At 43.2% G+C, this 22,500-nt stretch overlaps 1 protein-coding gene and 1 non-coding gene across 6 annotated transcripts in view; one reads left to right on the forward strand and one right to left on the reverse strand.

Moving 5' to 3' along the window:
* ARHGEF37 (Rho guanine nucleotide exchange factor 37) overlaps positions 1-22,500 on the forward strand; it is a 37,337-nt gene that overhangs the window by 6,189 nt on the left and 8,648 nt on the right. For 4 of the 5 annotated variants that reach the window (XM_011371141.2, XM_011371140.2, XM_011371142.2 and 1 more), the window contains 8 exons: positions 7,339-7,535; positions 8,716-8,839; positions 11,811-11,958; positions 14,845-15,044; positions 16,416-16,546; positions 17,237-17,341; positions 19,054-19,164; positions 19,843-20,172. In XM_011371141.2, the coding sequence (XP_011369443.1) occupies positions 7,350-7,535; positions 8,716-8,839; positions 11,811-11,958; positions 14,845-15,044; positions 16,416-16,546; positions 17,237-17,341; positions 19,054-19,164; positions 19,843-20,172 (1,335 nt within the window). In that variant the 5' untranslated portion in view covers positions 7,339-7,349. The remainder of the gene's footprint in view (positions 1-7,338; positions 7,536-8,715; positions 8,840-11,810; positions 11,959-14,844; positions 15,045-16,415; positions 16,547-17,236; positions 17,342-19,053; positions 19,165-19,842; positions 20,173-22,500) is intronic. The other variant, XM_023537309.1, reaches the window with a different exon arrangement.
* LOC111746387 lies at positions 10,504-10,611 on the reverse strand. The gene has a single exon (XR_002783080.1). It is a non-coding gene; the product is annotated as a U6 spliceosomal RNA (small nuclear RNA).

A 22,500-nucleotide genomic window follows, 5' to 3' on the forward strand; every position in this document is an offset into this window, starting at 1 on the left:
CAGTGACATTTGACTTTCTGAAAGAACTTTCAAGTTGATGGTTTCACTTTCCCTCACAGATCTGCTTACTTCCATTTCTCCAGTTCTTCTGATTGGTCAGAATTAGGTTCAAAGTATCATTTCCCCTTGTTACTTCTTCTGTCTTGAAAGGGAGGAAATAATCAGGATGTCCATAACATTTACTTTTAGAGGAATGAAAATCAGAGCAAATAACCAGATATTTTAAATGTCCTATTCTTATCGTAGAGCTGTTTTTTTCTTGACCTTTGTATCATCAGAATTCAGGTAGCCACTAATCTGTGCTTGGCATGAAGTAGCTACTCCAAAGATTTGTTGAGTGAATCTGTGAATGTCCAGATACCTCTGTGCTAGTGTGGACAGAGGAGAAGAGAGAGAAGAGAATTAACTGTTTTATCCTATCTTAAAGTCAGAAGCAATTGCTGTAGAACATTCAATAGAAACTTTTCTTTTAGCGCTGACTATGTGCTAGACTGATTTTAGTTCTTAATTGCCTATCACAAAGTATCAAAAAGATCTCAGGACTGAACATAGACTGAACTATAAGGAAAGCCACATGCCCCCTAGTCCTTTCTCCAAGACAAACCTCCTTATCAGGCAAGACCAAGAAATGGAACTAGGGCACCCAGCCTGCTCTCCCAGGCTTTTAAGCTGCATTTGCCCTGAGAGTGTTGCAAAGATAGTGGATCATTAAGCTACATACTATTTTGTTTGTTTTTAACTTTTTATTTTGAAATAATTATAGATCAACATAAAGTTGCAAGGATAGTACAGATGGGTTCTGTGTACCTTTTACTAGCTTCTTTCAATGGTTACATCTTATTTAAAGATAGCACAATATCAAAACCAGGAAATTGGCATCAGTATAATATATTTGCATGATTGTTCTATGCCATTTTATAACGTGTATATTTGTGTAACCATCACCTCAATTAAGATAATAGATCCATTCTATTACCACAAAGTTCCCACAGTGCCATTCTTTATAGTCACACCCATCTGCCCTCTGCCCTCATTCCTAATCAAGTGGCCACTAATCTGTTCTGTCACTATAATTTTGTATGTCATATAAATGGACTCACACAGTATGTAACCTGTTCAGATTGGTTTGTTTCAGACAGCACGATACCCTCAAGAACCGTGCACATTGTTGCAACGTATCAAGTTTATTCTTTCTTATTTCTGAGTGTTCAGTGATGTTGGATGTACCACAGCTTTTTTTTTTTTTTTAACCATTCACCTATTAAATTCACCTATTAAAACAACATTTTGATTTCAGTTTTGGGCAATTATAAATAAAGCTTCTATGAACGTTCATGAACATATTTTTCTATGGACATAAGTTTTCTTTCTTTAGAATAGATGCCCTGGGGTGTGATTGTGCTAGTAAGTGTATGTTTAGTTTTAAAAGAAACTGACAAACTATTTTCCAGAGTGACTGTGCCATTTTACATTCCCACCAGCAATGTATGAGCGTGCAGCTTCTTTGAAACCTTACCAGCAGAGAATATTTTTTTGATAACAGCTTTCTTGAAATATAATTCACATCATATAATTCACCCATTTAAAGTATACAAATCAGTGTTTTTTAGTATAGCCACCGAGTTGTGCAGCTGTCACCACAACAAATGTAGAACAGTTTCATCATCCCCAAAAGAAACCGTGTACCCATTAACCACCACACCCTAATCCCCTATCCCTTCAGCCTGGAAACCACTAATCTACTTTCCTTTTTTATAGATTTGCCTATTCTGGACAATTTATATAAGGAGAATCATAAAATAGGCGGTCCTTTGTGATTGACTTCTTTTACTTAGCATGTTTTCAAGATTCGTTCATGTTGTAGCACATATCAGTACTTCATTCCTTTCATTGCCCAAAAATATATTATACTTTTAAAGACATAAAAGTGTGTTTTCTTCCATTACGTGGGCTAGACAACAAGAAATAACAAAATGCTGCTACTGAGAGGTTTTGCCAGGCCTGCTTGGAGATCTAGATTGCAATTAACCCAAGTACAAATTAATGCTACTTTAAATATTTAGCAGTTCCCTATAAAGTATTATATATATATATATATATAATATATATATATATATATATATATATATATATATATATATATATATATATATATATATATTTTATTTAGCAACAGTTGTGAGTAGTGGGCCCTGAGTAGCGATTCGGGCCAGAGACAGGTCAGCAGACCACAGGCAGTGTTCAGGAGCTGAAATAGAGCTGTGCAACAGACAGAAGCGTTCCAGGATCTTTCTGGACCCTTCACTTTCTGAACAACCTCGCTTTCTCCAAACACTCAGTTTACAATTTATCTGATCCATGGGGTCGGTGCTTGTGACTCAGGACAGAAACTTCTACTGCTACTAGTAGATGCAAAAGGACCATTTATGTACGTAAATATGTAGTAATCATCAGTATCGTGAGGCACAGAGGAGGAACAAGATAAATTGGTGCTTATGTTGTCTCTAAGAGCTTAGCTAGCGTCTAGCCAAGAAGATGAGGCACGGCCCTAAATAATGTGAGAACAAGGTTGAATGGGATGTGTGCCACTTTAAATATTAGGAAATATTTTAACTATCCAGAAAAGAACAAAAAAACAGTACAACAAATGCCCGTGACCTTATTGCCTGGCTCTGTTTAATTTGAACATTTTTGTCATATTTGCCTCAGTTTTTTTTTTTAAATAAATAAGACATCTCAGATGCTCAGCAATAAAAACTAATACATGCAACAACTTACATGAGTCTCCAGGGAATTATGCTGATTCAATAAAGTGAGTCCCAAACATACTTTATGATTTACGTACATTCTTGTACTGACAAGATTATAGAAATGGAGAACAGATTCCTTGTTGCCAGGGGTTAAGGATGGCATGGGGCGGGAGCCAAGCCAATGAAAAGTTCTATATCTTGACAGGATTAATGTCAGTCTCCTGGTTGTGATATTGTACCATAGTTTCGTATGAGAGAAAAATTGGTTAAAGGGTATATGTATTATTTCTTACAATTGCATGTGAGCCTATAATTAACTCAAAAGTAAAAGTTAAAAAAAATGCCCCAGACACCAGTAAGTCCCCTTTGATACCTCCCCAATTCCGTTCCTCTGCTACCTTTTCGAGAGGTCACTGTTGTCCTGAATTTATTATTAATATCTTCCATCAAAATTTTAATACCCATGCTACTGGTCTATGTATCTTAAACAATATCTAGCATTGTTTTTTATGGTTTAAACTTTAAAAAATAGTATCCTATGTACCCTTCTAGGACTTGGTTTTTGTTTTTTCCCTCTTTACAATGTTTTTGAGGATATCCATATTGATACGCAGATACATAATTTATTCATTTTCACTATGGTTCAGAATTCCATTACATGGCTACACCACAAGTTACTTTAGTTACTCTCCTTGGGACATTTAGGTTGTTTCTAATTTTATGTTATTATCAAAAGTGCAGCAGTGAACATTCTTGTGTGCATTCCTTGTGTATATGTGGAAGTTTCTCGAAGTAGGATATATTTAGGAGTGGAACTCCTTGGTGTGCGTTTTCAACTTTTCTAGAGATTACCAAATTGCTCTTTAGAGTGGTTGCAACGATTTATATTGTCATATCAGTATACGAGACTTCTCATTCACCTACAATCTCACCAGCATTTTATTTTTATATTTTGCCAATCTGATGAGCATGAAATAGTTATCTTGTTGTGGTTTTAATGATTCACATTTGCCTAGTTACTAGTGAGTTGAGTGTCTTTTCATTTGTGTATTAAGCCATTTAAATTACTTCTCTTGTGAAATACATGTTCATAGTTGTGTCAATCAGGGTTTAGTTGGAGATAACACAAATCATTCTGTTTTAACCAGAAGGGGATTTAATAGAGGGTATTAGGATGCCTACCAAATTGGTGGAGGAGCTGGAAAAGCAGGCCACAGAATGGGTCTCTAGGAATGAGTCCCAGAGCAGTGCTACAGGAAAGGCCCTCCAATGGTGCTGCTATGCTTTGTAATAATCAGGAAACTGGAGAACTGGAAAACTACTGTTCTTGCTGCTGGCTTCAGGATTCCATGACTTGCTAAAAGTGTTGACTTCAGAACAATGCAGTACCTGCCCCACTAAATGGATACCTCAAGCACCCGCCTCTTCCTATTTAGCTCCGTTCTAAATTGGGGCTCATGTGAGACCATCTGATTGGTGAGACTGAAAACACATTTTGGAATCTTTGTTGCAAGGGAGTTTGAAAAGCTGTTTTAGCTCTCCAGTTTCAGCATTACAGCAACCGATAGGAGAAGGTTAACTTGACATTAAATGAACCCAACATTGCATCTACAACAACATTCTTTGTCTATTTTTCTTTTAGATGGCCTTGTTTTAATGGTTCATAGAAGTTCTTTATATAGTCTACATACTTTTGCAGGTTATATTCATTACAGATATCTGCTGGTCTGAGGCCTCTCTTTTCCTTGTGATTGTAAAATTGTTAACAAACAGAACATTTCAATATTATTGTAGTCAGATTGATCAATCTTTATCAGTCTTTTCTTGTGGAGTTTATACATTTTATGTCTTATTGAAGAAATCCTTCTCATCTAAAGGACATAAAAATATTTCCCTATGTTTTCTGAGAATTTTAGAGTTTCACTTTTAACATTTAGGCCTTTAATACATTTGGAGTTTATTTGGGGTTTGATGTGGAAATACATTTGTTTATTTTTCTATATTGGAAGCCAATTATCCCATGGACAGCCCTTTCCCAGTGACCTGTAATGGTACTATGTCATATATCAGGTTTCCATATTTACTATGGTCTGTTTCTGGGCTCTGTAATCTGTTCCATTGATCTGTTTGCTCTCGTGTCAATACCATACTGCTTAATTATTATGGCTTTCAAAGAGATCTAGATATCTGGTAGGAGAGGTCCCTCCATCTTCAGAATTGCCTTAGCCATTATTAACCTTTTACTCTTTCTTATATATTTTGGAATCATTTCATTATGGTCTACTGACAACAAAAACATAAAAAACCAAAAACACTCTATTGGAAGTTTTATTGGAATTGTATGGAATCGTAAAGAGAATTTTCATCTTTATGATACTGATTCTCCCTACCCATGAACATAGTATATCTCTACTTATTAGTTCTTAAAGGTATTTCAATAAAGTTTTAAAATTTTCTTCATGAAGATCATCTTGTACATCTTTTGTTAAATTGAGATATTTAGAAAGGAATATTTATTTTTATTATATTATTAAATCTTTTTATTATTATGTTGCTATCTTTCTTTAAATTATACTTTTAAATATTGTTGGCATATATCGGAATATGATTTTTTTTTGAATATTTATCTCCAGCAAAACTGAGGAACTCATTTTTTCTTATATTTAGATTTTAGTTCATATCAAAGCTATAAAAGCATATAACTTAAGGGGATGGATCATTCTGCATTTGTTATGAGAAACAGAGACATTCTTCGATGTTTATTATGCAAAACAGCCTGTTCTTCGATGTTTATTATGCAAAACAGCCTGTTCTCTTCTCATTCCTTCCTGCTCCAGTCACTACGAGGTAATTTTTTCTGTCATCTTCAGCTGATTATTTTAGTATTTACCTCCATGTCTTTAAATAGCATGCATGTACTGCCACTTGTTGAGCTTTCAGGTTAGGCATTGTTCTTTGACTTTCCACTATGGAAAATGAGGATTTAGCTAATTTTTTTACTCTCCTATCACATATGTACAGCTTTTCCCTCTCCTATCCTCTCAATATAGTTATACATAATGTTAATTAGGTCACTTGCATTATTATGTGTGTTAATTCTATTTATAGCTGAGCCAGGTAGTAACCTATATTTTTTGTTATAAAAAAATTGTTATAACAATTATTTTGTGTCTTAGTTTTGTATTTATATTATCTGTGTCATTATGGCAAAATAAACACCATATTCTCTACCTATTTAATAAGTCTGTTATCAAGACCTTCTAGTACCTTCTGACTCTAGTCCAGACTGTTTACTGTCTGCCTATTGCCAACAGTCAAACCTAGGATTCCCTGGGGATTTCCTCAGTCCCTCTCCCATATCAATTAGAACTTGAAGCTTAGTGAAGGCAAGCCTGTTGTTAGGAATTTTCAGAGGAGACTTTCCCTCACTCAGGACCCGAGCCAAGATGGAGAAACGACTTGTCATCTTCTGTGTGGGTGGAGAGATGTTTTTTTCTGATCTGCCACTTCACCAGAGTCCTCGGCGTCCCAGTTCTAGGAAGGTGCTTGTCTCCTGATCCTGTCTGGCGCTAGCTCCCAAGTCCCTGGGTCACCACGCTTGGCAATGCCCTCTTCGCTGTCCAACGGATCCGCTTGGGCCACAGCTGCATCAGCTCAGCTGCTCCTGCTCTGGTTTTCGGTTCCCTCTGTTTTCAGTGCCCTGATTTCCTTTACTCTCTTGCAAGCCCTGCCTTGCAGTGAAAAGGAAGTTTGTTACAGCTGATCTAGCATTTCTAGGTGTTTTTCAGTAGGGAAGTTTTTCAGGCCATCTTGTCCACAGTATGGCCATTTGTACTTTTTAAACTTAGAGATAAAGAAGAAAAGTGTATCTGGCTGGGAGGATCAGGTAAGGCCTTAAAGGAGAGGAATGTTGGAGGATAGAGACATGGGAGGGGGCACAGCAGGTGCAAAAGCACAGAGGCAGGAAGTGACCATGCAGGTATGGAGAAAAGCATGCAACTCTCACTGGAATATGGCTGTGAAGGGAAAAATGAGGTTGGAGCAGCACCACGGAGCTGCAGGTGGCATCTCACAGCAGGGATTGCCACAGTCACAAGCTTTCTTTCAGGAAATTTAAACTGGAAGCATGTCCAGGATAAATAGGTGTGGGTGGGAGCAGGTGGGAGAGGGGTTTGGATTTGGAAGGATGATCCTGGAGCCTGTGGAAATAGCCCAGGTGACAAGTAGTAAGGTCTGAATGGAGTAGTGGCGGGGATAGGAGAGAACCTCTGTGAGAAAGGTAGAGAGAGAGACAGAGAGACAGACAGAGACTCAGCTGAACCAGATGAAGAAATCTGGGTCAAGAGCTGGGGAAAATATAGAAGAAAAGCGAGGCAAGCACATTATCTAAATCCTGGGAAATGAATTTAAAATGTCAACAATTTTCTGAGCTTTGTTCTACTGCCCACAAACGCTAACACGCAGTTCATCTTGACTCTGAATGGAGCTAAAGATGTTTTTCGGTTGCTCGATGAATAGTGTCTTTGGATTAGAGACAGCATGTCCCAGTAGAGCTCCCGGAAATGAGCTGAATGTTTGCCTTCCCCAGAACCTGCTGACATGGCCGATTGTGAGGCTGATGAGCCATCCTCCAGGACAGGGAGTCCGGACCAGGAAAGTCAGGTCTCTGAGGACAGATGGTCACTCCATCAGAGGCTGGCCGTCAGGGAGCTGATTGACACAGAAGTCTCCTACTTGCACCTACTCCGGCTCTGTGCCTTGGACATTAGGAGCCGCCTGCAGCAGGTATTTGAGTTGGGGCCACACACAGCCTGTCTTTCTAGGGGCAAAAGTGGGTCCCAGGTTCCGACACCTCACATCTGTTCCTGAGGCAGCCTTGATGGAGGGGAAGGCATGGTGGTTGTGAAGTTCCTTGGATGTAATCCTCATACTTCCATTTATTGGTTATGAAACTTTCAGCAAGGCCTAGGAAACTTAGTGTATTCATCTGCTAAACGGAAAAAGCAATAATCACCTCAAAGAAGTGAACTAATGGATGAAATAGCCCTTTATCAAGTTTAGAACAGATTGGTTAAAATGACCTACATTCTATGTCTTATTTTGGGGGAGGGGACATGGAGAAGTTATCGCTCTGATGGGTTTCTAATGTAGTGTTCATATTTTATATCTCTCCCTCCCCCCCATTTCAGAAATTGTACAGGTTCTCTACATAAAATTTCAAGCATCCCTAGCTTGGAAGCTCCATCAGGAGAAAGACTGTTTAGTTCAATATATCCCAGTGCTTGACCAAAAATAATAGAATTCAATTAGCGTTTCTTGAATGAAGGAAATACTAAAGTAGATAATGTAAAAGGTAAAAAGTTCTCTCATATTTTACTTTCCAGAAATTAGGATTATTTTCCATAGGCATTAGACAAACAATATAGATTATTACTTATTTTCACAAAAATAAGAGCATACTCTAGATATTTTTCTATAGTTTTTCCCATTTAATCATGCATCTAGAACTATCTTCCTACAGATCTATCTCTTATATATGTCCATAAATAGATATCTTGCATCCTTTTAAACAATGGTACAGCCTGGTTAATAGGGGCTGGAGTTCAGAATACATCTCAAGGTCATGGTTGTAGGGGCCAAGTATGTCAGAGCTGGAAAGAAGTCCAACTTCCCACATTTATATGACAATTAGGGAAACTGAGAGAAGAAAAATGATAGTTGGCAGCAGACTAGGATAAAACCCCAGCTCAACTTTCCTTCCATGCCAAGCACCCCATCTCTTCCTCTTTTCTTATAGCATAATAGAAATACCTGATTTATAAAATGTCAAAGTCCACTGGGGCAGTCTACCCAAGAGTGATGGGCCCCCGTGGGTGTGAATGTTCTGGATGTTCTTCAAAGCCTGCAAATCGAGTTACTTTTCTGACCTCCCAGTGACCTCCTGTGGCTTCTTTGTTCCTTCCAGCTGCCACAGGGAGATCTGGATGTCCTGTTCTCAAACATTGATGATATTATCAAGGTGAACAGCAAATTTCTTCAGGATCTGCAGGAGACAGACTCCAAGGAAGAAGAACAAGTACAGCTAATTGGTAAGCAAAAGACAAGGCAGCTGTCAGCCTTAGATTCCCGTGGAGTTGTCCTCAGCATGTGGTCATTGCAGAACTGTCTCCAGAGTTCTAGGGAAATGCAGCTTGATGGGAGTCTGTGTTTGGGATCCCTGAAACATAGCGTGTCAGCACTGGCAGGACCCTCAAATAATATCTGGTCCAACCCCATCACTTTACAAGATGGAGAATATGAGTACTTAACATGTAGTAACCCTTTTCATTCTCACGACACCATTACTTATCGATTATTATTATCCTCGTCTTAATAAAGAAAAACCTGAGGCTCAGCGAGGTTAGGTAACTTTCCCAGGGTTACACAGCTCGACCAGGCAGAGTCAGGATTTGAACCCAGCCCTTTTAGATTCTAGAGCCCTAGCTCTTCACCATCTTCCCTCCTTTTCCCTTCTTTCTGACTAATCCCACCTAGAGGTAGAGTGCCCTTTAGATACTGGGAGTAACTTCATTGCTGCTATGATTTCTTTATAATCTGTGACTAGAGAAGGGCAAGAGGAACAGATATAAGTCTCTCTTTTTTTTTTTTGGTGTCCCAGGCATTCCCACTCTTTGGAATGCTCTGCTCTCTGGAAGTTTGCCTTTGTCTGCCCTTCAGTTACTGACATGCCCCATGCCCCTGGCCATACTGTATGATGCAGTTTCTTTGGCATCAGTCACAGTCCTGTAGAAACACCCACATTGAGAATGTGGGAACTGCCCTAGATTTCCTGGCTACACCAAGTTCTCTCTTAGCAAGAATTATCTCTGCAGTTGTCTGATCTCCCTGTCACGCTGATTCTCCCTAGCTGCAGTGTTGGGTAACCCTTCCTGGTCATGTTCTCCCTAATTCTGAAGGCTTCTCCCGAGGGAGTTTTCTCTGAGAATTGACTGGACCAGCACTGGGGAAGGGTTTGGTCCTGGGCTGGTAATCTCTCTGTGGGAGTCTTTGCTGAGAGTTGGACCATGCTGGTCTACTAGGCACCATTCAACATGTCCAAGGCGGGCCTGGTCCAGGTCAGTGTTCATTGCTCCTGGGATGCCATTGCTCCTAGGCCTTCTCAGCTAATAGTGCTAGGAAATATGTGTTTATATACTAATACATGCCTATACACGTATCTATATTTCTTTCTATATCCGTCTACATTTTTACATTTAAATCCGTGAGTTCATACTGTTACCTGCAATTCCACCAGGATCACAGGATCCATTCAAACCTTCTTCTTTTTCTCATTTGTAACATCTTTCTCTGACAGAGAAATGGCTATCATTGACTCCAATATATTTACTTATTTGTTCAAAGTTAGTAGACACATAAAGTAGTTTCAGAATTACTAACCTGTACCCCTGTAAAAAAAGACAGTTACTTATGTTAATTTCTCTCCCATGCCCTTCAGTGTGGTTATGTTATTCATTTGTAATAGAATTAGGTTTATTCCTATTGTTAGTATTTCATTGTGGGTTCTCCCTCCACATCTTGGTTGGTCTAAATTATATACATGGAGGGACAGTATGTGAAATATTATCGTAGTTCCAAGAGTCAGAACTATACAGAAAGGTATATTCAGCAAAGCATTGCTCCCCTCTCATCCCTCATCCTTTATACCCCATTCTATCTCTCCCTGCAAATAACCTATCTCGTAAGTTTCTGATTTAAAAACATAAGACACTTCAAGAATTTGCATGTTATTCTTGTATAGGGGCCACGCTAATCTTCACTATATTGTTCTAACTTCAGTGTATGTGCTGCTGAAATTGAGCACTGGAGTGATCCTTTTAAAACAAAGACCAGATCGTGTAATCTCCACTCAAAACCTTCCAGCTGCTTCCTGCCACCGTTAGAATAAAATCCAAATGCCTTACTCCACCTTACTTCCTTTGAGATCTTCCATGATTTGGCTTCAGTTTCCTGTTTATTTTCTCTACTTTGTGCCCTTGCTCACTCTGCTACATCTACACTTGCCTTCTTGCTGTTGCCTGTATGCCAAGTTCTCACCTGCCTTCAGGCCTTTGCATTTGTCCTTCCCCAGGCCCGAAATGCTGCTCTACCCCCTGACATGCCCAGGGCTGGGTACTCTGGGTCTCTGGTAAACATTCTTCATAGGAGCTTTCCATAAACAGATCTCCTAGCACTCTCTAACTCTTTTTCTGGCTTTGTCTTCATTCATGGTACTCATCACTACCTAGCATATGTAATATATTTATTTATTGTTTGTCTCCCCCACTAGAATATAAGCCCCATGAGGCAGGAGCGTTGTTTTGTTCACAGAGCTTAGAATAGTGCCTGGTACATAGTCAATAAATAAGTTGTTGGTTAATATTTGATGAATGAAGTTTGTGTCAAATGCTTTACATGTATTATTTCATTTAATTTTCACCAAAAAACACTCTGAGGTGAGTACTATTTTTATTCCAGTCTATAGATGGGGAAATGGAGGGTCCAAGAGTCCAAGGCTTGCCCCAGTTTACAAAACTGGAACAGGGTTGACTGGAGATCTGGCCCTAGTTCTCTCTGAGTCCAAAGTCCATGCTTGTAACTTCCTGTGCTGTGCTAATGCATGCGTTTATAAACTGGGGGTTAGTGGTTATATTTGCCACACACAGTAATTGTAAAGATATAACATGAGTGTAGATTGCAAACTGTAAAGCACTGTACAAATATGAGCACTATCAATATTATTGCTGGAATTATAGCTACCACTTATTAAGTGCTCACAGAACACCAGCCTGAGCTCTATATCATTCTGTCACTTAATTCTTACAGCAACATTATGAAAGTAAAATGAAACGAATGGAAACTCAGCAAGAGAAGGTAACTTGCTCAAGGTGACAAAGCTGGTTAAGCCTGGCAGTCTCACTCTAGAGCTGGGGTGCTCAGCTGTCTCACTCACTGCCTCCCTGTCCCAAGCAAGGGACATACAGACATGCCTTTGTGAACTCCTTGTTGCTTTTTCACTATCAGGTAACCTATTCCTGGAATTCCAAGAGGAGTTGGAGCGAGTCTATAAGTTCTACTGTGCCAACTATGACCAGGCCTTGGTGCTGGTAGAGTCGTATAGGAGGGAGCCGGAGCTGCAGCGGGAGATCCAGGGCATCATTGAGTCAGTGATGTGAGTAGAATGACCTTGCTACACTTACCCCAAGGTCAGGGGCCATTAAGGTGTCACCTTCATTTGATGCTACTCTCACTGCTTCAGGAATGTCTCAATCAGGAGGGGATAGACTATGTTGCAGAAACAAACAACTCACAACTCTCCGTGGTGGCTTCAAACCACAAAGGTTTATACTTTCCTTTTGCTCCACTGTGGGTTGACTTGGGGCTCTTTACATCATCCTCACTCTGGGACCCAAGCTGACAGCAGCCACTATCTAGAATATCATCAGTAACTGTGGCAAAGATAAAAAGAGTTCTAGAAGGTCTAATGTTGATAATTAAATGCTGTAGCCCAGAAATGATATCTGTTGCTGCTCATAATTCATGGGCCAGAACTAATACCATAGCTTTATCCAACTACCAGGAGGCCAGGTAGTGCTATCCTGTCATGTATCCAGACATGAAAAAGTAGGAACTGTTGGTGAACAGCTCTTATGACACCACAGGAAGATTAGTGAGATGCAGGGAATCATGTGCTGGAAGCAGTAGTGTTGGGAAGCAGGTGAGTATCACCTGGGGGGGCCTCTCTACAGATGGCTGAAGTCTTGCCCCATGGGAGAGGATCATACTGCCCTGGGTGGCAACATTGGGTGGAAGCTTCAGGTAGAGATATACAGAGAATAAACTTTTTAAATTAAAAATTTGAATGAGTAACATAGTTACATGGTTTAAAAGCTTTAAAACATTCCAAATTTAATGGTAAAAAAAAATCTTTTCAACCTTGTCCCTCATCCACCCAACTGCTACTCCCACCCCAAAGTTACGGTAACTACTTTTAAATTTTGTATGGATTTTTGCAGAGTTCATTTATGCATATAAAAGCAAATTCAAATATATAGCTGTATAGAGTTCCTTAACAGGGTGGGTTTATGGTTTATTTAACCATTGCCTGTTGGTAGGTATTTGGGTTGGTTCCAAATTTTTACTGTCCTAAATACAGTTGCTGAATAACTTCTACTTTAACTTCTACCTTGCTCACTTGAGTTGACATTTCTGTGGGTAGATTTCTAGAGTCGGATTGATAGAACAAAGGGTTTGTATATTTCATATACTGCCAAACTGCTCTCCAAAGAGACCTCACCAATTGATATTCCCACTGAGAGAATGTAAGAAGGCTTGTTTCCTCACACTCACCGAGCTCTGGGTATTATCTTGTACTTTTTGCAGCCTATCTGAAAGGCTGCATACAATTTTTTTCCCCTCCAAATTACCGTAGGAGGGCTGTACATGTAAAAGGCTGCCATAATTCTGTAGTGATTCCTTGATGATTGTGGGGAAGAGATGTGATCATCTCTTTGAAGACCCCCTTGCCCTCTGGTTGGTGAGGTGACAGGTGTCCCCATGAGGCAGGTGGCCTTTTCCCATGGAAAGTAAGCCGAGGACAGAGTCTTGCAAATATGTGGCAATTGTTTCCACCTCCCCTGCCCATGGTCAGCCAAACACTAGGAAACCCTTGGTGAGAGCAGATGGTCAGCGTAGGTATGTCCTGATGGTGATCCTAGCCCTGCCTCCCCACTTCCTGCAGCTGACGAGGGGGCTCCCACCTGCTCTGCCTATTTTTAGCTTCATGGCTGAACTTTCCTAGCCATTTGATCTGGAGATTTTTTCTTAGCAGAAAGAGTAAGAGGCCAGGGTACCATGGAGAGGGGGCCAGAGAACCACGGAGAGGGGGCCAGAGAATGGTCGTGAGCAGTGTTTGTGAGTCTTCTTGGAAGAAGTATGCTTGGACATTGAGGTTTGAAATCTTCATGGGTTTCTCAAAAAGCAGGGCTGAGGGCTACTGGTCATGATTAAGGAAAGACTATTGGAGATATCCTAGATGTCCCAGATGCCATTGACTTGGACACTCTTTCTGCAAATTCCAGCCGCCATCAAGAAGGGGATTAGAGAAACAGTCATCCATTTGTGAAATAGTGCATCTGGAAGGGTCCTTGACACTATTAGCTCCTGTTTCTGTTTTCTTTGTTTACTTTTCTAAAAGAAAAACTTCAAACCTATAGAAAAAGAGAAGAATGTAATGAACACTTGTATACCCACAACCTGAAATGAACCAGTGCTAATCTTTTGGTGTTTGCTTCATCTATTTTTATGCTAAACTATTTAAAGGAAGATTCAGATATTATGATTTTTTCCTTTAAATACTTTAAATGCATCTCCAAGCATTAAGTTTCTGTCATTTTTAGAAGTTTTTTTTTTTTTTTTTTTAACTAAAGCAGCAGAACCATTTATGACATAAAATAGCATGTGGATGCCCAATATATAGTGTTGTGTTTGAGACATATCTGAGTGAAGGCAGTTGACCGTGTGAGTCTGAAGCTCTGGACAGAAGTTGGAGGTGGAGATAGGGTTTTGGGATGTGTTTAAAGCCATAGGACTAAATGAGGTCAGTAAGAGAATGGGTGGGGAGCAGGGAGAGGAGGCCTCAGAGCACTCTAGCTTTGGAGAGAGGCCAGCAGAGTTGGCCAAGAGAGCGGCCTGTGGAGTAAGAGAAGCAGGGCAGAGGGTGGCTCTGGTGGCTCTGGGGGCAAAAGAAGAAAGTGTTTCAAGAAAGAGGGACTGGTCAGCTGTGTCTGCTGTTGAGTGAGTGAGAGGCCAAGGGCAAAGAATTGACCATTGGGTTTGATACAAATGGAGAACCAAGCCCCAGAAAGTGAAAACTTAAAAGCGCCTATCTAACCTCTAGACCTCACAAATCACAAATGAAGAAAATGAGAACCACAGAAGGAGGTGGCTTGCCCGAAATCACTCAGCGACTTCAATGGCAAAGCTGGGATTAGAGCCCGGTCCCTCTGGTGCCCCAAAGGGTAGGCTTTACCTACCTAACATAAGCCTTCTCCCTCAGGCCACAAGCTGGACCTTCAGGCCTCAGTTTCTTGCTGGTAATCCCTCTCCAGAGGATTACCAAGTACCCATTGCTGCTGCAGAAAATTCTGGAGAACACACTCCCTGATGCCAGTGCCTATCCTGTCCTTCAGAGGGCCGCCTCTGCCCTCCAGGATGTGAACACCAACATCAATGAGTACAAGAGGCGCAAGGAAGTGGGTAAGCACCTGGGGAGGTTAAAGGATACATCGGTGAGATTACTTCAAATTATATAACAAAAAAAATCATCTCACCAATTGGCTTCACCAATACAGGGAAGGTAGTAGCTCCTGTAACCACAAGTCCAGAGGTAAGTGTTCACTAGGTAGGGTTTGATCAGGGTGCTAGCTCAGTTTGCCTCTAATTCTCTTGTCTCTGCTCTTTACTGTGTGTCACCTTCATTTCCAGGCTGCCTTCCCTCATAGTAGTAAATGGCTGTTGCTGTTCCAAGACTCACATCTACATACCACACCCTCCAAGATACAACAAAGCCATTCTCCCTTTAGCCATAAACATTAAATTATAGCTTCACTCTGATAGGACCCACTTGAGTCATGTGCTCACCCTGAACCAATCGCCATGGTTAGGGGAATACCATGAGCTGATTGGCTTAGGCCTGGGTTATGTTCCCTTCTTTGAACCAATTACCGTGGCCAGGAGGATGGGATTATATGGATTGGTTTATACCACTCAGCACCTACCCCTTGAACTATAAAGTGAGATTAATCCCATCCTAACCACATGCCTGCTATTCTTTGGAGAAGAAATGAATACCGGAGAGGCAAAGGACTGTATATCTGGACAGGGGAAGGCGGGAAGTGGAGATCCTGCCTCTCAGTTAAAATAGAAAGGTTTGGAAAATGAAGCAGTGTCTCGAGTAGGGAGAAACTCATTTGTACAACTGAGACTGTAGTACTGATAATTTAGCTAATGTTTACTACAGGCTAACTCTGACACATTTTTCATTTGTTGTCATGTTTGATCCTTACAATAGCCCTAACCAGGTTGGCACTGTTAGCCTCATTTCACAGGGTAAAATGAGAGCTTCAGTCATGTGCTCCAGGTCACAGAGCCGGTAAGGTACAGAGCCAGGTTTCAAACTCAGATCTGGGGTCTGGCGATCAGTAGAAAGCCCTGAGCCAGGAATGGAAAAGTGTGGTCCCAGCCTGCCCAGGCTGACAGTGACTGAAGGACCTCAGGCAAATCACCTGTTGCTTGGGTTCTTCTTTAGAAAGTACATTCAGACCCATCATCTTATGTGATCCTCCCAGCAATCCTGTGAGCTGGCTGGCTTCATTTATAGATGAAGAAACTGAAGCCCAAGAAGTACTGACTTGCCAAAGTGAAGCAGGCAGGAAGCTGTTCAGCTGGGGCTCACACCTTGGAGTGAGGGAGCAGCCTCGTGTCTGTCGTCCGTGACCTGCCATTCTAATGGACGTGACCCTGATGTTTGAGAAGAGGGCCCAAGCAGGTGCCTAGCCAGGCGTGTCAGGGATGCTTGCTTTCCTGGGTCACCTTCTGTCCCTATGCCCTTCGTCTCTGTTGATGCAGCCTCCAAGTACACCAAGGTGGAGCAGCTGTCCCTCCGGGAGCGGCTGGCCCGCATCAACACACACACCCTCTCCAAGAAGACCAACCGGCTGAGCCATCTGCTGAAGCAGGAGGCAGGGCTTGTGCCCAGGGTGAGCATGGTCAGGAGGAAGAGTCATGTCTCAGTCATCCCAAGGGGCAAGAAAGACTGTGCAGTGGGTGGAGAAGGAGGCTTAGACCACTTTCAGAGAAGAGTAAGCTGAGTTGAAGGGAAGTAAGCGATTTGCCAGCATTGATAGCCAGGAGGAGGTAGAATTGGCACCACTTGACTCTAAGGAGCCAGGGGAAGGCTTTTCCCACTGCACCTTGTGCTATTGGATCTCTCTCTCTGAGGCCTCTTTACACAGGTAAGGGAGCTAATCTTTGGGTCTGGGCATGGAACCAGCCTCGAATAGCTACCAGTTGATCAAGTACTTACGCTGACTCAGGCATTACTTGATCCACACACTGAAGTAAGTACTCTTTTTACACCCCAGCTCCTCACCATTTTGTAGATGAGAGGCTCAGAGAGGGTAAAACACTTGCCCAAGATCACACAGCTTGGAAGCAAGCGAACCAGGACTCATATGCTCGTGTGTCTGATTCTGTGATCTGAATACAAAACCACTAAGCTGCATTCGCTGCCTTTAACTGTCCCCTCCAGCTTTGGGGCGGGAGGAACTGGCTCTGATAGCTGGTCTGCGTAAAAGTGGTCCCCAGGGAAGACTTGGGATGCGGGTACAGGGTGTACACTGCCCCCATGTGGATATTCTTGGTCCTCACAAGCATAACTTCACTTTCAGACAGAAGACAAAGAATTTGATAACTTAGAAGAAAGGTTCCACTGGGTGTCGCTGTGTGTGACCGAGCTGAAGAACAACATGGCCGTTTACCTGGATAACATGGAGGTAAAGAGTCCCGCAGTGAATAATGGGCCGGGCCTGGCCGGATTCCCTGGCCAGAGGGCATGCGGGCCCCATCGCACAAGCACCAGCTGCAGGAACCAAATGGAAGAGATCGTCCAGTGGCTGGCTGCAGGCCAGAAGAGGGCTCATTGGATTCGGGCAGGTTCTGAGCCCGTTGAGCTTTCAGGGAGTGGGGTTCCCACTGGGCAAGGTGGGGTTCCCACAGGGGATGAGTTTCCCACAGGGCAAGGTCAAAATTCCCTGGCGTCAGAGCCCTCAGAGTGGTACTCAGAGCAGGGGTGACAAACTCAGGCGTAATATTACTGAGCAAAGCGTGCAGGTGTACAAAGCCTGTTTGTTTATGAGACTTTCTTGGTAGTTAAATAGGTAATAATATTTAGAATTTGAATGACCAAATGAATGAGTAAAATCTAAAGGGCAGTTATTACTTGATTCGGGGAAGATGGTGCTGTGTGGCAATGTGGGCCCAGTGCTGTCAGTTCTGATTTTTAGGAAAAAAGAAAATTGGAAATTCAGACTTTTAGGTGCAATGTCATGATGTGTTCATGTGAGCAACTAACTAAATAAAAATTTAAATGTTATGTAGGTCCAAGAAAATGCATGTTTCTACACACCAACTTCAGCACACAGGAACTGCAGGCTGCATTCCCATCCATCACGTCACTTTCCCTGTGCCAACCTCCCCCCACCCCATTCTTGTCATTGATGCCGACTCATTCCATCCACTCTGTTCCTTTTTACGTGGTTTTCTTCTCAGTCATGTCCATTTGCGCAAACCAGCTCAGTCAGACGATAATGGGCTGTTCGGGTAGCTGTTTGAGTGGCGTTATCGGAAGTGTGTTTGAGGAGGGGGTGGTAGTTTCCCACTTCTCTGCGTTAGCAGATCTCCCTGCTAGTTCCTGCTCCATCCCAGGCCCCCAGTGGAAGGATGTGAGCAACACAGGGAGCTGGAAAGGAAAAACACTCAGAGCCATGACATGAAAAGGAACGGAGGGGTCTTTAGAGAGAGAACCCAGAGTCACAAGACATGCCTGGCTTTGCAGGGGAGGATGAATATTTGGAAGCTTCAGGCTGCATTTCTCTAGACACAGGACTTACACGACAGATACAGTGTTGACATGGAATTCCATGGCGAGAAAGTGACTCCCTCTGTTAATCCTCGGAGTCCAGGAAAAGCCTCTTTTGCTGGCATCTCTTTAGCACAGACAGAGCCAGTTTCTGGCTGGAAGCCTTCAGCAGGCAATGACATCCAGACAGAACTTAATAACTTTGTTTTTATAGCAGTTATTCTTGCATGCCTATTTATGGCAATTATTACTGGTTTTCCCTTCGTGGTACTATCATAAGGTGTTTCTTTAATGCATCAATTTAAATAGGAATGCTTAGTTAACTTATAGAAAAGTATTAATAGAATGCATGGGATATGGACATGGCAAAAAAAAAAAATCACAAAGAAGACGGGCAAATGTGTAAAGTTTGGGGAGGTGCTTGGAACAGGGAGAAAGATGTTAGTCTAAGGAAGAACTTTCTAATCAACCCAGTTGTCCAAGGATAGAATAGGCTAGATGCTTCCCTGTCAGGAGGGATGTGCAGGCAGCCTGGGCAACCTCTCTAGGAATATGGTGGAGGAAGATTCAGGTGTGAGATGGCTATCACAGGCCATGATTGGCTGTCTCTCATTTCCCTGGGTCCAGGCTTTCCTCCGCTTCTGGCCACAGGAATGCGTTCTGGACATCTGCGGGGGGCCTGTGCTGCAGTACTGCAACCTGGCGAGAGACCTTCAGCTCCAGGCTTTCCCTGAGTTTGTAAGTGGAACTTCTCCTTGCCTCTTTGTCTCTTGAGCAGCTGACAGAGCCTATAAGAATAATCTTTAGACGTCAGGCCCTTTACGTGATTGTCACATCCATAACCACCCTGGGTAGTCAGCAGGGCAGAGATTATTAATAGTGCATTTTACTGATAAAAATAGCCCCAGCCGATGTTTACTGAGCCTGTCTGCCAGGCAATGCGATAAGCCTTTTACATTCTTCACCTCATTTAATCCTCACAACACAGCTTACAGGGTAGATTCTATTAATAGCCCATTCTGCAGATGAGAGCAGAGGCTCAGAGAGGGTGAACGCCCAGGTTACTCAGATAGTCAAAGTGAAGATGGGATCTGAGCCCCCAAATCTATGCTTTGACCACCACTCTTTATAAAATCTTTTGCAAGATCTGTGCACAGTATCGATATTAAGAAATGGCATACTGAATACCTATTCTGTGCCAGGCACTCAGCTAATCTAGTTACCTGCATTGTCCCCATTTTTCAGATGGGCACACTGAGTCCCAGAAAGGATAGATAATATGCTAGAGGTGACGGCTAGTCAGTGAGGGGAGGACTGGAGCCCAGGCCTGCCTATCTGCCTACCTATAGCCCCTTTACCCAGTGCCCACGCTCTGCCATCTCTTTCCTGGACTCCCAAGTTTGTCTCTCCCCACAGAAGCAGAGGCTGGAAGGCCTGGTCTGGCAGCCGCTGTGCAGCCTGGCCAAAGCCCTGGGCGGCCCTCAGAACCTGATCAAGAAGCGTCTGGACAAACTACTGGACTTTGAGCGGCTGGAAGAGAAGCAGTTGGAGGAGGGCAGCATGACCTATGAGGAGAAGGAGGCCTGGCACACGTACCAGGCGCTCAACTCCCTGCTGGTGGCTGAGCTCCCACAGTTTAACCAGCTGGCCATGCAGTGGCTGGGCCAGATCCTGTGTACATTCATGGCTCTCCAGAGGGACTTTGCAAAGCAAGCGCTACAGAGGGCAGAGGGCAGTTTGGCCCAGGTAAGGCCTCTGGGACTGGGACAGCTCTGGGGGAGTAGCCAGGCGAGGCCTCGAAGCCCCTTCAGCTCTTTGTCTGCAGGGGCTGTGATGGAAGGTGGACCTTCTGAACAGATCCTCAGGTGCTTAAGAGGAGGCTGTAGGGACCTTGTGGGGATCTCTTGTGCCTGTTCCCTCTCCATTAATGGAGCCGGACCATGAAAACAAGAATAGAACTTGGATTGCAGCCCAGGCTCCAGAACTCAGAAGCAGAGGAAGCTCTGATGGGAAAATGGTAGACCTTGAGGCCATTCCCTGGAGTGGATTAGAAGTTGGCAGAGACAAGGCCCCTTCTTCGTAGTCAGGAGTGAATGTGTCCAGCTGGTGTTCCTGCTACACTCACTGCTTCTAGCAGCCACCTCCTCGCGAGCACTTACCGTGTACCTATCTGGAGCATCATCTGTGCATTATATCATTTACTCCTTGAACACCCCTGCAGACTAAGTTTTATTATTATCTTTATTCAAAAGGATACTGATGCACAGCCGTTTGCCCAAGGCCACACAGCCAGAAGTGGGATGTGAACCCTGACAGGTCACCTCCAGAGCCCGGGCTCTGGACCAAATGCTCAGCAGCCTGTAAGAGAAGCTGTCTGCTGAAAGCAGAAATAGGTTGCAAAGAGGTTTGGACAAACCTCCCAATGCAAACTTTGATTTTCGAATTTTGAAGACGGGGGTTGAATCCTTAGCTGCTTTCAGGTCTTTCTCTGATGTCAACATCAGAACCGAATGGTCTGAGGGTCCAACCTCGGGAGCAGTTTCAGTACTCCTGATACCACACGTTGTCTCCTTTGCTTCCTGTTCCCCAGCTCGGCTTTCCCATCTATTCCTTTGCATGAAAATTATTCTAAAATTTGCCCCCTTTACTACCTCCCCCACCACCACCCCATAGTCCCACTCTATGCCTGTAGCCCCCACTTGCAGCATGCTACTTCTGAGTGTGACTCTGGTCCCTTTGCACAGACTCCTTCCTTGGTCTGGACACTCCTCCCCATTGTCCCCCAGGCCTTTCACAGTGTCTGTCATGTGGTAGGAACTCCTCAAATATGTGACAGGTGAATGAATCTTTCCGTGAAGCTCTCAGAATTGCCCTCTCCCAGGTGGAAGACCCCATCTCCCATCCTCTGTACTCCAGCAGCCCTTAGGATGTATTGCTGCTAAGCACTTATCAGAGCCAGCCTTCTGCTGGGGTGATGGATGAAGCTGTTTTTCCTCATTAAGAGGGCCTGGGACTATGAGCTTTTCTTCTTTTTGGCCCTCGCAGCATTTAGTACAGAGTTCTGTCTCAGACACTCTTTTTGAATTGAATTAGGCCTGAACCATCTGCCATAAGAAGCATTTCTCTTTCCTGAAGGCAGAGGGTAAATCTGATTAGATGATCTTTTCATTCTCCTCGCGCTCTCTAATTTTCTCTCCAGGGCTACCAGACCCCCTTGTATTTAGGCTGCAATGTGCGGGGCTGGGGAGTGTCTTCAGATGCCAGTAGGGGAGGTCAACTTTATAAAAGCAGAAAGAGAGCATTTCTTGCTTGGTTCTGTAATGTAGAGTGTTAGAGCCTGTCAGTGACCGATGCCATCTTCCTTGTCTGTATCCCACGACCCACCCACCTGGATTTGTCCCGCGGAGCTTGGGAAAGTGCTGTGTGGTAGAACCTCAGTCTGTCAGCACAGGGGTGGGGCAGGCTCTAAATGAGAACTAAGAGCAGAAGAGCAGTGAGTTTGGTGCCACGCAGAGAGAACAAGTCTCTGTCAGCTGTGGGGTCTCACTCACTCCTAGATTGTCAGATGAGAGTGCAGGAGATGCCCAACAGGGTCAAAGTGGCTGGACAGTGTTACTCAGAACTCCTGTAGCCAGTTTAGGCATAAAGAACATTGACTTGCACACCTGGGAGGCCATGAGGAGGTCGCGCTAAAGCCTGGCTGCATTCAGTACAAATAACATCGTCAGGGCTCTGACTTTCGCTCTATCCCTGGTGCTGTTTCCCTCTCTGGGACGACCCGATTCTCAGGCAGGCCTTTTCCTGCATGATGGGAATGGTGGCTCCCAATAGCTCCAAGCGTGAACTTTTACATCTCAGAACCCAAAGGAAGAGTGACCCTCGGATTCCTAGCTGTCACATGCTGAATCTGATGAGGGCATTCCGATTGGCCTTGCTCGAGTCTATTGTCCAGTCCTTGGACTGATCATGGTGGATAGGAGAAGGGAGGCCACACCTGCCAGTTCTGTGGCTAGAGCACCGTGACTGGCAAGTCTCTGGGACTGCCGTAGAAGGTGCTTTCTCAAAGGAAAGTGG

This window comes from Pteropus vampyrus, unplaced genomic scaffold (genome assembly GCF_000151845.1).
Source record: "Pteropus vampyrus isolate Shadow unplaced genomic scaffold, Pvam_2.0 Scaffold185, whole genome shotgun sequence".
NCBI classification, from domain to species: domain Eukaryota; kingdom Metazoa; phylum Chordata; class Mammalia; order Chiroptera; family Pteropodidae; genus Pteropus; species Pteropus vampyrus.